Raw genomic sequence first — 12,277 nt, forward strand, 5'->3', positions numbered from 1 at the left:
TCACAGGGATGCTTTTAGAGTTCAAATAGACACAGACTGTGAAATGCTAGACTTGTGACTGCTTTATTAACTGGGAAATTCTGGCACTGAAGTGTACTAGCCCTTTTATGTGTTGATTAATCACAGACCCCAGAGGGTATAAGTGAAGAACAAAGGATTCAGGAGTTGACTGCGATGGAAGAGACCCGGATAGCAATTCTGAACAACCTTGAAGAACTTGAACAAAAAATCAAAGATATAAATGACCAGATGGAGGAATCTTCCAGAGAGGTACAAACCATGAATTCACTTATTACCCTCTCCCAGTCTTTCCTTTAGCTTAAATATATCAATACCTCTTAGGGCACAGGCCTTGGATGGGCCAGAATACTTAGAGGTCAACATGAGCAAATATTCATGGAATGGGTATATACATGGGGTATATATAATTGCCTTTTTAAAATGTTTCTTCTTTCTGTATTTTTATTCATCCAATGAGATAAACATAGGAAGCCATTTTTAATATATGTTATGTAACTGACTTTGTCTTAACTGGTGTATGCTTTCTGACCTGCTTCAAGATCTATCAGCTGAGGTACCATATATTTAGACATTTAAGCTCAAATCCAACAAACATTTTTATAAGCATGTTAAGTATGAGTTGAGTATCATCTTGGCACTATGGAGGGATTTACATGTGAATCAATCATAGACCTTACTTTCCGGAGGTTTGCAAACCTCTAAAGGAGACAGACATATACAGTATGTTGCTGCTGATGCTGCTAAGTCACTTCAGTCGTGTCCAACTCTGTGCGACCCCATAGACAGCAGCCCACCAGGCTCCCCGGTCCCTGGGATTCTGCAGGCAAGAACACTGGAGTGGGTTGCCATTTCCTTCTCCACATATACAGTATAACTACAGTTAAAGAAAAGGGTGATTTTTTCATACCTCCATGGAGTGAGAAGGAGGCGCTCATTCTGCCCAGGAAGGATCTTCATGTCTGTTCTCACAGCTGATGCAGACAGCCCCCGTGTGTGGAAGGGAATGCTCATCTGTCATGTACAGACCCTGGAAGCCCCTCCTGCTGGCATTGCTGGAAATGCAGTGCTTGCTTGATGGACTGAGTGTAGTTTTCACTTTCTGTGCTCTGGGGACAAACAGAGATAGTGACTGCTCTCAAGATGGTTCACACTTGAGCCTGAATCTAAGCAAATAGGCAAAATTACCTTGAGAAGTAAGTGAAAAGGCGGGGAGGGTATCATAGAAAAATTAAATTAAAAGATAGCCAGTGTTCTTAGCAAGTATATTCTGGCCTCCCTACTTTCTCATATAAGAATTCTGAGTCTCGCATGGACTCTCTGGAGTGTTTTCTGGGCTCCATAATCTGACTGATAACAGTAGTACTTTTTGCCATTTGTACCTGTTAAAAATACACCTTTAAAGGAGGCAGCTGGAAATTTCCCTGAAGGTGAAACATGTCTGACCTTTGTTTGTGTCTTCAGCTGGATATGGAATGTGCTCTCTTAGATGGAGAACAAAAATCAGAAACAACTGAACTTATGAAAGAGAAGGAGATTTTGGATCATCTAAACCGGAAAATCACAGAACTGGAAAAGAACATTGTTGGTGAAAAGACCAAGGTAAAAAGAAAATTATATTTCATACAAATTTTTCGGGCAAAATGGTGGTCCCATTGATTAAATTTAAATGTTGTATAAATTGTGGTTTTGGATTTGTGTGTCATGTTCCAGGAGACAGTGACACTAGAAAAAAGTCTTCAGATGAGGTAAGTCGTTGCAGACTAAGAACTGTCAGGTACAGAGCAGCTGATGCTGAGATAGTAGAACCTGCTTAATTTTTGAGCTGGTATTTGTGGCAGTTTATCCCTCGTGAGATGAGTGAATTGCTTTTTGCCATTAGCCTTTCTGCTCTTCTGATTCCACTTTTTTTTAAAGAATCATTTTAGTACTTTGGAACTTCTTTACTACTGGTGCCCTGAAAGGATGGCTTAAGCATATTCAAATATGGTTGCCTCATTTCTTTTCATTTTTCTGTGTATTAAAAAGGTGAATGGGAACCGTTCATCTCATCTGTCTTGCCTTGCCATTGGCTTCAATGCAAGTGCACCGCTCTTAGAAAAATACATTGGGGTTTTCAGGGGATCCTCACACACTGCCAAGTGAAAACTATGAAATACAGTTGACACTTATTTTGGAAAAAGTTTTACTTACACGTTTTAGGCCATAGCCTAAATGTTAGCTGATCCCTCCTAGGGAATATGAAGAATTACTTGGAGTTTTTAGAATTCAAGGTAGTAGTTGGGTTTTTGGTTTTTGTTGTTGTTGTTGTTGTTTTCTGTTTATTTCTTATGGAAAATATTTCATTTACTGTCATCCTAAATTCTAAGTCAGCTACAGCTAAACTCAGCCTAAATTAAAAATTAAAATTACAATTTGAAAAAAAAACAAAAACAAATGAGCTTACATTCTTTCTTGATCATCGAGTTCTCCTCTAAACTGAGAAAAAGAAAAATAATTTCAGTTTGAGTAAATTCCACTGCTAATATGTGGAGAGGATTTCTGCTGCATGTGGCTTCCTTTTTAAGCTTCTCTTTGTTTGAAACCTATAAATAATGGCATTTGATCTTGGTGCCAGAGGGTGAGCTCAAAAAGATATTGTCAGAAATTAAAGTCAGATTAAAAGCTACATATCAATTTCTTGGTTGCCTGCTTGTCAAGATTAAACTGCACATCTTTTTCATGGTAAAGTTTATATATGTGCCTTTGTGCTCCAGACTTTGAAACAGTAAAGAATCCATTTGAGTAGTGGACATATTTTTCTTTAAAAGCTCAAAACCATATGAAATCATTGATCATCTAGTTCTGCCAAACAGGAATATTATGGTTTCCAAAGATTCTGCACTGATACAGCAAGGAACTTTTGTTGGAGGCATCAGGTGTCTTTGTTTTGGTGCTTACTAGTATTTTACTGTTTATGTTTATGTCAAACTGGAAAGCTTGTGGGACATAGGAATGGGGTATCAGATTCTCTGTGAACCTGTCTGCCTTCCCCATCCGAGTAGTTGTTTGTCTTTGTGTAACCCACATATGACACAGCCTATAAATTCTATACACAAAAGTGAAGTCAGTTGAGTGAGTGCTAAATCTCACTTTTCAGGGCCAGTTGTGTTATATTCTCCAGACTAAGGTGGAGATGGAACTCTAGTAACATGGGTGGGAACAAAGAGGAGGCTACTTACATTATTGTTCTTTATTGTATCCTTCCTATTATTATTTTGAAGAGAGGGGACAGTGGGGGCTTGAAGTATAGAACCAGCTCGCGCAGCTGTTAGGGGATTAGTTGGTCTCGGAAGGTGGGATTATTGTCTGTCATCACATGGTATGAAAAATGACAGAAACTGGCTTTGGGTGAGAGAGTCCAGAGGAGAATGAGGGAAGTGAAAGCAGACTGGCCTAGATGATGTTACTGCATATTCTTGACAACCAAACTCAAATAGAGACTGAATACCTCTTGGCAGCATCACTGTTTCTCAAATAAAGTTACTCTGCTGTTTTATGGCATGGCTATTTCATACCTTCACTCTGTTCAAACTTCTAGTCCAATTTCCTCCCCTTGGCTCTGAGATGATCTCACCACCTACTTCACTTAGAAATTAGAGCATTTCATCCTCACAAAGAAAGGCTCGTGTGTGTGCATGCTAAGTTGCTTCAGTCATGTCTGACGGTTTGTGACCCCACAGGCTGTAGCCCGCCAGACCTCTCTGTCCATGGGATTCTCCAGCCAAGAAAACTGGAGTGGGTTGCCATGCCCTCTTCCAGGGGATCTTCCCGACCCAGGGATTGAACCCGAGTCTCTTATGTCTCCTGCACTGGCAGGCAAGTTCTTTACCACTAGCACCACCTGGGAAGCCCAAGGAAGGCTCTTTTCCCCACAAAGACCAGTCCCTTTGGATGTGCCCAGGGTACCATCCCACCATCTAGAGGTTTTTTGGTCCTTCTGTTCCCAGCTTCCCCCATCCACTACCTCTTTACTGGACCTGTACTGCCAGTATGCCAACGTTATTATTTTTAAAAATTGGTTCAGGATGGGGAACACATGTACACCCATGGCTGATTCATGTGAATGTATGGCAAAACCCACCACAATATTGTAAAGTAATTAGCCTCCAATTAAAATAAATAAATTTAAAAAACAAACAAATTTATTATTATTATTTAAAAATAAAGTTCCTTCCAGCGACTATCTTAGCTAGTTTCTCTTCAGCATAGCTGTGCTTTTCAGTTTCCTCAGTACACTGTATGATCTGTTGCTCAGGTAGCCATTCCTCCCATTCTTGTTCCACTGCTCCGTCAGAATTGCTCCTGTTCATACTACTACCTTAGTGCAGCCTAACCCACTTACTGGGTGCTTTTCAGCCCTCTTATGAGCACACTTCTGTTCAGCATTCAAGATAAGGGACAACTCTTTTCCCAGGCATCACCCCCTACCCAACCTCTTTGCCTCCAGTACCTCACTCTTCTGGCTTTCCTTGTCCTCTTACTTTTCTCTCTGACATTTCCATCTGAGTTCCCCTTGCTTCTTCCTCTGCCTCTGCCCAGCCAGTTGTTAAGACTGTCTCTGATCTGAACCACCTTCTCCTTTTTTTTTTTAAGTAAGATCAAACTTTCCCAGAAGTTAACAGAAAAATTCCATGCCCTCTCATTGGTCTGAATTAAGATATATGCCTTGACTCATTCACTTTTTTGTTTAAAAATTGAGGTGTAATTGACATATGATATTATATTAGTTTCAGGTATCAACATAATTATTCAGTATTTGTGTACACTGTGGAATGATCTCCACAGTATGTCTAGTTAACACCCACCATCTCTTGTTGAGAACTCTCTTCTCTTGTATTTTCACATTCTTTTATAGCCATAGCTTCAAATAACCTGTATGCACTGGTTACTGTCAAATGTATGTCTTTAGTCCACAACCTTTTTCTGAACTTCTGACTCATATCCTGTAGCCCAACTGATATCTCCACTGAGAGATTTCTCAGGTATTTCCAGCTGAACACCCCGTAACTGAACTCTTGATCTCATCTTTCCCCTTGCCTTCCATACACCTCCCCTACTTCCATTCCTGTTTTTCCTCTAGTTTTCCCACCAGGAAATGGCATCTTTATACACCTATATGCCCAAACATAAACCTGGAAGTAGATCTTGATATTTCTTTCTCTATCAACCCCACTTCTAATTGATTACAATGCCATTTTTCAATTACTTTAACTTCTCTGCATCTCCCCTAATAGCATTCTCTTCAAAATCATCAACATTTCCTTTTGAGTTCCATTTCCATTTGCTTCCCTTCTGCCCATTTTCTTCACAGCAGCCAGTGTGACTTTTAAAAAATATAAATTAGGTCACATCATTCTGGTTTGTATTCCCCTGTATTTTATATGAACCTAAATTCCTTATCTGTCCTGTTTCTATTACTTTTCTCCCCTCTTCACATCACTCACATGGTGGCCTTCTTTCTATTTGTTCAAAGATCCACCCCACCCTCTGCCCCTGCCAAGGTCCCTTGCCTATCAGCTTGCCTTGCCTGGAATCTCCTTTCCCATATTCTGTGTCTGGTTGGTTCTGTCTTTCAAGGCTTGAGCTCAGTGTTAGTTTTTCAGAAAAACTCTACCAGCCCTTTCCAGCTCAGATGGTATGCTCTCAGTTGTTCTATCAGTCCTTTCACAAATCACATTTTATCATTTATATTTGTTTTGGTTTTTTTAGATATGTATTTCCCTCTCTAGCCTGTGAAATAGAGGCAGGCACTGTTATCCACTGTTTATCCAGCTCATAAGAGGTGCCAGAATACCGCCCAGTATTCTTGGGGAATATTGTCCTTGGATCTTCTGCTAACGGCGAGTCCTGGCTGAGTCTGAACAGAAACGTGGAGCCAAACACCTGCTTAAGAGCTACGTGCAGCCAAGTTTCAGGACAGCTGGGATAGTCTGTCCAAGTGCTCATGCCAGGCGGCTTGTCGAGCCAGGGCGTAAGACAGAAGAAGGAAGTGGCCTTTACCCTTTTGGATCTCGTTTCCTTTCCCATACACCTGTTGCTGCTGTCAGATATAAACGGTGGAATGAGAAAACCAAAACCTGGAAAGATATCCCTGTTGGGCAAACTTCAATTCAGATGTCGGCAGCACATCCTGAAAGCCTGGCTCTCATTTTTTGGAGACAAGGCCTGGAGCCATAGGAGAAAAGTTTAACATCGCATGAGAGTTCAAATCCTGGTGTGAAATTATCGACATTGTTTCCTTGGCTCTCAAGATCAGACTTTAATGTTATTTCTTTTAGCTTATTTGGGAACTATCATTCTGTTTTCTGTGCTTAGTATAAATTGATGTGTTTCATAGGTGACCACTATTTATTATATGGTACTATACTATGCTCACTTGTGTCTGACTCTTTGCAACCCCATGGACTCCATGGAATTCTCCAGGCCATACTGGAGTGTAGCCTTTTCCTTCTCCAGGGGATCTTCCTGGATTGAACCCAGGTCTCCTGCATTGCAGGCAGATTCTTTACCCTCTGAGCTACCAGGGAAGCTCAAAATATAAACTACAGACATAATAATATATACAACATAAAATATAGACAGTTTTTAATTATGTATTTGTTGAATATATATACATACATATATGTGTTGTGTATATATATGTGCATGTACATGTATGTGTACATGTGTGTGCATACACACATATATGTACATATGCATATATGTACAATACATGTTTGCAGTAGCTCCCTGGACTGCCCTTTCATTGCCCTTATGGGTACCATTGTCAAGCCCATCAGTGTGCCTGTTTCCAGGTGGCTCTAAGCTGAAGGCCGTTTGCCTGTTGCATTCTCAGAGAGTGGCCACATCACAAGTAGAGTCTCTATGAGCTTGGATGAACCCCAAACAAATAGAAGGATCAGGGTTGAACACCAACTCAAAGGGGGTATTTATTTGAAGCAGTAAACATAAAGCCGTAGTATTTTCTTAGAGCAAGAGAAAGGAGAGACACTTGTTGTTAACCTCTGCACTGGAAAACTATTTTAGTTTGATGGGCTTGGTGACTGAAAGCCACCAGAACCGTGAAACTCAGTTTGGGCAGAGATGGAACGGCTTCCCTCCCCCAGCGCTTCCGCTCTCTAAAGGCAAAGCCTCATTTGGACTGCTGGATGTATTTCTGCATTTGTTTATGTCCATTTCCCTTCTGTCTTTGTCTATTTATGACAACATAAAAAATTCAGAACCGAAAATAGCTTTTCAGTGTCTCTATTTTTGGATTATCTTCTCATTCCTGCCCCTGAGCATATGACAATCAAAAATTAGTTGTACTGAAATTAAATAAAATGGTTAAGGAAAGGCTTTGCTTACATAGTCTTGTTGAAGTCTTTCCTATCACCCAGATGGGTCATCACAAAGCTCAAACCATCCTTCTGTTTAAAGATCTGTCCTCACACAGATAGACTGTGAGACTTTGTAGCAATCCTGGTCTGCATACTTTTGTAGCTAAACACACTTAAATGTGGCAGCTGAAGCTTAAATCACTCCATGCCATGCAGCGTGTTCCTGAGTGAAATTTCCTTCAATTAGTTGGCTAATGTTTCTGTAATAAACCTCGTATCTTAAGTGGTTAATTGTATTCTCCATTATCGTCTTGCCAAAGTACCTGTTACTTCCTCCCCATCCTTCCTTCTGAGCCAGGAGAAGACTGAGCCTGCCTAAAATTCCATGCAAAGTGTTAATGCCTGTTGGGTGCAGAGTCACTGCCAAGTTACAGGCAGTGTTCAGAAGAGACCCAGCCCTTCCCGTGCCTCTTTCTTACATTTCAAAGTTAGCTCCCTGTTTAGAGGAAGTGGAAATATATTGTGGGATTTGGGGATTAAATGAACAGGATTCCAGATTAGGGTGATTTTTTTTCCTGATGATTGTTTGATTACATAAATTCATAGTGTTCTGATTTTCCAGTGTTTTCTACACTAAACATCCATCAATTGTGCAATTAATATGTCAAAAATCAACAAAAAAAAATCCTCTGAAAATAATATAAGAATGTGCCTCTCAAGAGGGTTTTCAACAATTACCATCTATGGACATAGGTCCATGATCTTTCCTCTATAATTCTGAAAAGTTTTGTAGGGGAAAACATTTTTTTTTAATAAGGTTGGCATCAAAACTTATGGTTGCAAAACTTGACTTGGACTGATATTCACACTTGATATGAATATTCATAAGTAGCAGCAGAAATAGAAGTATATTTGATTATAGGGTATTGCCCCAGACCTCACTGAAAATGCCATACAGTATATGCTTTATAAACTGTGTTACCTCTATTAAATGCAGGATATTCTGAAACCTAGAACACATTTGGCCTTACAAATTTCAGATAAGTAATTTTGGCTCTAAAACAATTGCCTGATCTTGAACTTCTGAGAATGCATGCCTCTTAAACCTCCCCATGTGGTTTAGGAACTGGAAGGAAAGAGACTGGTAGGTGTATGGAGAGGACTTTGAATGGACCATCCTTAAAAATGATGGCTTAGAGGGGGTTTTCCTGGTGGTTCAGTGATAAAGAATCTGCCTGTAATGCAGGAGACACAGGAGACTTGAGTTTGATCCCGGGTTGAAAAGATCCCCTGAAGAAGGGCATGGCAACCCACTCCAGTATTCTTGCCTGGAGAAATCTGCATGGACAGAAGAGCCTGGTGGACTACAGTTCAGAGACTCGCAAAGAGTTGAACACAACTGAAGTGACTGAGCTCGCACCCATGCACCCTTAAAAATGATGGCTTAGAGGGGCTTCCCTGGTGACTAAGTGATAAAGAGTCCCCCCAGCAATGCAGAAGACACAGGTTTGGTTCCTGGTCTGGGAAGATCCCCACGTGCTGCAGAGCAACTAAACCCTGCTCCACAACTATTGAGCCTGTGCTGTAGAGCCTGGGAGCCTCATCTCCTGAGCCCACACACCCTAGAGCCTCTGCTCCACAACAGGAGGAACCACTGCAATGAGAAGCCCTCACACTGCATTGAAGAGTGGCCCCTGCTTGCCACAGCCAGAGAAAAGCCCATGCTCAGCCACTAAGAACCAACACAGACAAAAATAAATAAAAGGATACATTAAATTATTAGCTTAGGTATTATGAATTTTAACGTATCTGTACATCAGTTGCAAACTTGACACAGTGTTTCAAGAAACATGGCTTCAGTACCTATTTTGCTGGATTCTGTGCTGAATACTTTGGAAATCACAAATATGAATTTTAATTTTTCAGAAAACCTTTATCAAGCTAATAGGGCTGCCAGATTTAGGGCTGCCAGGGGATCTTTCCAACCCAGGGATCGAGGCAGTCTCCTGCATTGCAGGTGGATTCTTTACTTGCTGAGCCACCAGGGAAGCCCCATCTGAAACATACTTATATTTAAAAGCAGGTTTTCCTCGTAGCTCAGATGGTAAAGAATCTGTCTGCAATGCAGGAGACCTGGGTTCGATCCCTGGGTCGGGAAGATCCCCTGGAGAAGGAAATGGCAACCCACTCTAGTATTCTTTCCTGGAGAATCCCATGGACAGAGGAGCCTGGTGGGCTGCAGTCAATGGGACTCGAGAAGAGTCGGACATGACTTAGCGACTAAACCACCACCATACATTTAGAAAATCATTTGTTGTTCATCATAAGTTCACATTTAACTGGGTTTCCTCTATTTTATCTGGCAACCCTATAAACTAATGAAGTAGGCATCTTTACAGGGTAAACTCAAACCAAATATTAGTTAGATGTAGTAAAATTATGTTTTTATTGGCATTCAAAAATTTTCTGTGTAGTAGTGAAATTATAATAGAGCCAGTGAGTTAAATTTCAGTTCCTTCCTTTGAGACTACAACTTAGAGAAAATTTATTGTTGTCTTTTAACCAGAATTCTGACAAAATAAAGTCTTGGATTTTTAACTTTATTCAAGATTATTGGCAACTCCTGTGTACATGTTCAAATTACTAAGGTAAATTTATACCTTCTCCTGATCATTGGTATGATTAGAAGAGAGTCATTTTACTTCTGATCTTAAAATTTGTCTTTCCTCTTTGAAAGCATGTTGGATGTTGGAATCTTACAGTTCTTTTGGGAAGAGGGGTTTACTTGAGGCATTTAATCTAAAAGTAAAAACTTTACATTTGGAATGTTACTTGTAAGAGAGGACTTTTATACTATGAAGGCAAGGTTCTAAGGTCAAATACCTTCAGAACAAATTTTGATGGATTCTGTATTTTGTCCTAAGTCTTCATCCCAGAAATCAAATTTTAGTTCGTTTTGTAGTTCTTTGGCTCTCACATTATTCTGGTTGGCTGAATCAGTGATTCTGGTTGCATATAAGAAAACCTGGAGAAGTTTTTTAAATGTTTCATCCCTAGCCTTACAGCTCTGGGAAATAGTATATTTAAAAGCTCTCCCAGTGTATTCTAATGTGGTCAGGGCTGATAAGCACAGAACTAGCTAGATTGTACTTCATAGGGACAGTGATCAACTTACTTCTTTTCTCTTTCTCTAGTCCGTTTACAAATATTTATTGGCTGAGTGAAGGAACAACTCACTGGGAAAGCATATGTAAGCCCAACTCTATACAGCGCTTTTTACTTTCATTTGCTGGTGAAAGATTTACCTTTGGCCCTATATACACTTTAGGAACATCAGTCTTCAATACGCAAAATAGGCAGAATCTGGCAATGAATTTATGACCCAACTGGATTTTTGCCAGTCCATGTAGAGAAGACAAGGCAATTGGAAAACAATGGAGGCAGCCATGTCTCTAGGGAAGTCATGTACTGGTCTTTTTTAAATAAATGCCCCCCTGTACATCTGCATCTTCCTGGACTGTTCTAATTCCTGACAGATTAATCTTATTCTTTCAACAAAATAATTTAAATTTGTTAAAAATATTAAAAATGCAGTTTAAATCATTCATTTCCTGAAAATGGATTTATGAATCTAAGAAAAAATGGGCTGTCTCCCAATGTGATGTGGCAGCCTGGATGGGAGGGGAAATTAGGGGAGAATGGATAAGTGTATGTCTATGGCTGAGTTCCTTCACTGTTCACTGGAAACTGTCATAATATTGTTAATCGGCTATAGTCAATAGAAAATAAAAAATTTAAATTAAAAAGAGAAAATAGCACTGTAGTAATTAAAATAGGTGACGTTACCAGTTTGAATCTGGGGAATGAGGATGATACCTGGTGTTAATATGTTGCATGTAAAAAGCTAGACTCCCCGAACCCTGGAATGTCATGTAATATGTCCCACTATTTTACCTTCACTGTAGAAGGTGATACTTTCAGCTCTAATCAACCGCTTGCCTAGAGCTAATTTTTCTTTGAAAACTTCCTGGACAATAATTAGAAGAGAGGTATATTAATTTCTCTCTGGCTCAGCTGTTGGTCTACTGTTGGCTCTTGTAGGAGTGATATCACCTCTGCGCCCCCTGTGATTTATAGCCTGGCCCATCTGCCACTAGTGCCTCTTTCATCCTTCCCCTGACTTCCTCTGCCCTAGCTTTAGCCCCACTGAGCTTTCGCTCTGAGACCGAGGTAGTGGCCACAGCACTACTGATAACCACAGAGAAGCCGCAGGCGGTTTTGATGGTGCCCGCTTGCGTAATTCTTGTAACCGCCTCCTTATGTGGAATTGCCAAACGTTTTGAGCACCTCAGACGGAAGGCACTATGTAGACACAAGGTATGTTTTACTAGTTGTTTATTTGTGCTTATTATTAACAGTTTAAAAATTGAGAGCATTAGCGGAATAGTTGGGTTATTTCTTTGGAATTAAGACCTGTCTTTTAGGCCTTTTCATATTAGATGTTTCAGTGTTTTCTATCATATATGATTTTAAATCTTAGGGCTTTGCACATTTGCTATTTGATTGGAATAAATAATTTTCTTACTTGTTTACCTTTCTGTTTGGAACTGGAATGGGTGCAAATTCTGATGATACAGTACCTAGAAACAGAACTCTTTGTGGTTAAAATTCTTTTGCTATGTAATAGGGCAATCTTTGATTTGCAAGTAAGGGAAATAGAACATTTTCTTAGCCAAAAGACAACAAGTGTTCTGTATTGTTGGTTTTATTAAGGGAAAAAATGATTAATTCTGAAGCTAAAGACTAACTGGTACTAGTATATTCAATTTTCTGTGAGGTAACACTTGAGAATCCTTTATTCTGTGAAAGACACCATTGCTTTTTCTCACTCCTACACA

General features: G+C 39.9%; 1 protein-coding gene across 3 annotated transcripts in view; it reads left to right on the top strand.

The window, feature by feature from the left end:
* The window catches only part of PHLDB2 (pleckstrin homology like domain family B member 2), a 128,027-nt gene that overhangs the window by 66,705 nt on the left and 49,045 nt on the right, over positions 1-12,277 (top strand). For all 3 annotated transcript variants that reach the window (XM_055568135.1, XM_055568137.1, XM_055568136.1), the window contains 2 exons: positions 127-270; positions 1,483-1,620. In XM_055568135.1, the coding sequence (XP_055424110.1) occupies positions 127-270; positions 1,483-1,620 (282 nt within the window). The remainder of the gene's footprint in view (positions 1-126; positions 271-1,482; positions 1,621-12,277) is intronic.

This window comes from Bubalus kerabau, chromosome 2 (genome assembly GCF_029407905.1).
Source record: "Bubalus kerabau isolate K-KA32 ecotype Philippines breed swamp buffalo chromosome 2, PCC_UOA_SB_1v2, whole genome shotgun sequence".
In the NCBI taxonomy this organism is placed as follows: domain Eukaryota; kingdom Metazoa; phylum Chordata; class Mammalia; order Artiodactyla; family Bovidae; genus Bubalus; species Bubalus kerabau.